This window comes from Bison bison, unplaced genomic scaffold (genome assembly GCF_000754665.1).
Source record: "Bison bison bison isolate TAMUID 2011002044 unplaced genomic scaffold, Bison_UMD1.0 scf7180017864518, whole genome shotgun sequence".
NCBI classification, from domain to species: Eukaryota; Metazoa; Chordata; class Mammalia; order Artiodactyla; family Bovidae; genus Bison; species Bison bison.
Window position 1 is genome coordinate 107549 of NW_011495071.1, and position 995 is coordinate 108543.

The 995-nt window shown below is 44.4% G+C and overlaps 1 protein-coding gene across 1 annotated transcript in view; it reads right to left on the reverse strand.

Moving 5' to 3' along the window:
* Positions 1-526, reverse strand: part of ARHGAP6 (Rho GTPase activating protein 6) — a gene marked incomplete at its 3' end in the record, with an annotated part of 105238 nt that extends 104712 nt beyond the window's left edge. Inside the window, exon 1 of the mRNA XM_010830630.1 lies at positions 329-526. Coding sequence (XP_010828932.1) covers positions 329-526 — 198 coding nt within the window. The remainder of the gene's footprint in view (positions 1-328) is intronic.
* Between the last annotated feature and the right edge of the window lie 469 nt (positions 527-995).

The following is a 995-nucleotide window of genomic DNA, read 5'->3' on the forward strand; positions in this document are numbered from 1 at the left end:
ATAGGAAAGATTACAGACTTTTACTTTTTAAATTAAGATGTTCCCAGAATGTTATTGTTTTTTTCCATAATATTATTTGGTCTGGGGCCCTTTCAGATATTACATTTATCTGTGAGCTAATAGGTCAGGAGTGCCTGGGACAGGGCGGGTACCCAGGGGTCTGGTCTACTCTAGCTTTCATTGTGATGTAAAGATGGCCAAGTCAGCCAACCACTTCCCACTTCAACTTCCTCGTTCCTGACAAACTTTCATGTTAGAAACCCAAGAAAGCAAGCAGGGTGAGAGCAAACGTGTAATGCTTCGCTGCTGCCAACTGTACACAACTCACATTCCTTGCCCTGGCATCCAGGTCTCTCTCTTCCCACTGGCCACTTGCATCGCTATTTTTCAATCTAAAATCCCTGCTCCTGCCCAGTTGGTCTTCTTCTGCATACCCAAGAGCCCTCTGCATTTTTCCATTTCTGCTGTTTCCAATGACAAAGCCCTGTGATGGAATAGCCTTTACATCTATCCAAATCCTCTGCATTCCCAAAGTCCAGACACCCTTCTACCCTTTTCCAAAGCCTCTGATTCACGGTAAATGACAGCAGTTACTTCAGGTAAGGAATTGTACATTTAATTGCTAAGCATGGAAGCACGACAAGATGTCTGTCACCTCTTGGACCTCGTCTTATACTCCAGCCTCGACCTCACACTATGCCAGCAGCACTGGCCTCCTGCCAGTTCCCCAACATGCCGAGCCTGCTTCCATGTTGGTGCCTTTGTGTTGGCTCTCCCCCAAGAGATGCTCAAGTTTTAAAACTGACGACCCTATTGTACCTTACAACTCAGCATTTTAATGCCCTTTAGCCAGCTCTGTATTTCCTTTTCCTTAGCCCTTCTCATCTTTTAACATATCTTTTATTTATCATATCTGTTGTTCATATTGCTGTCTGTGAGATTGTGAACAGGGATCTCTGCCTTTTGTGTACTGATACACTCCATGAATGTAGAAC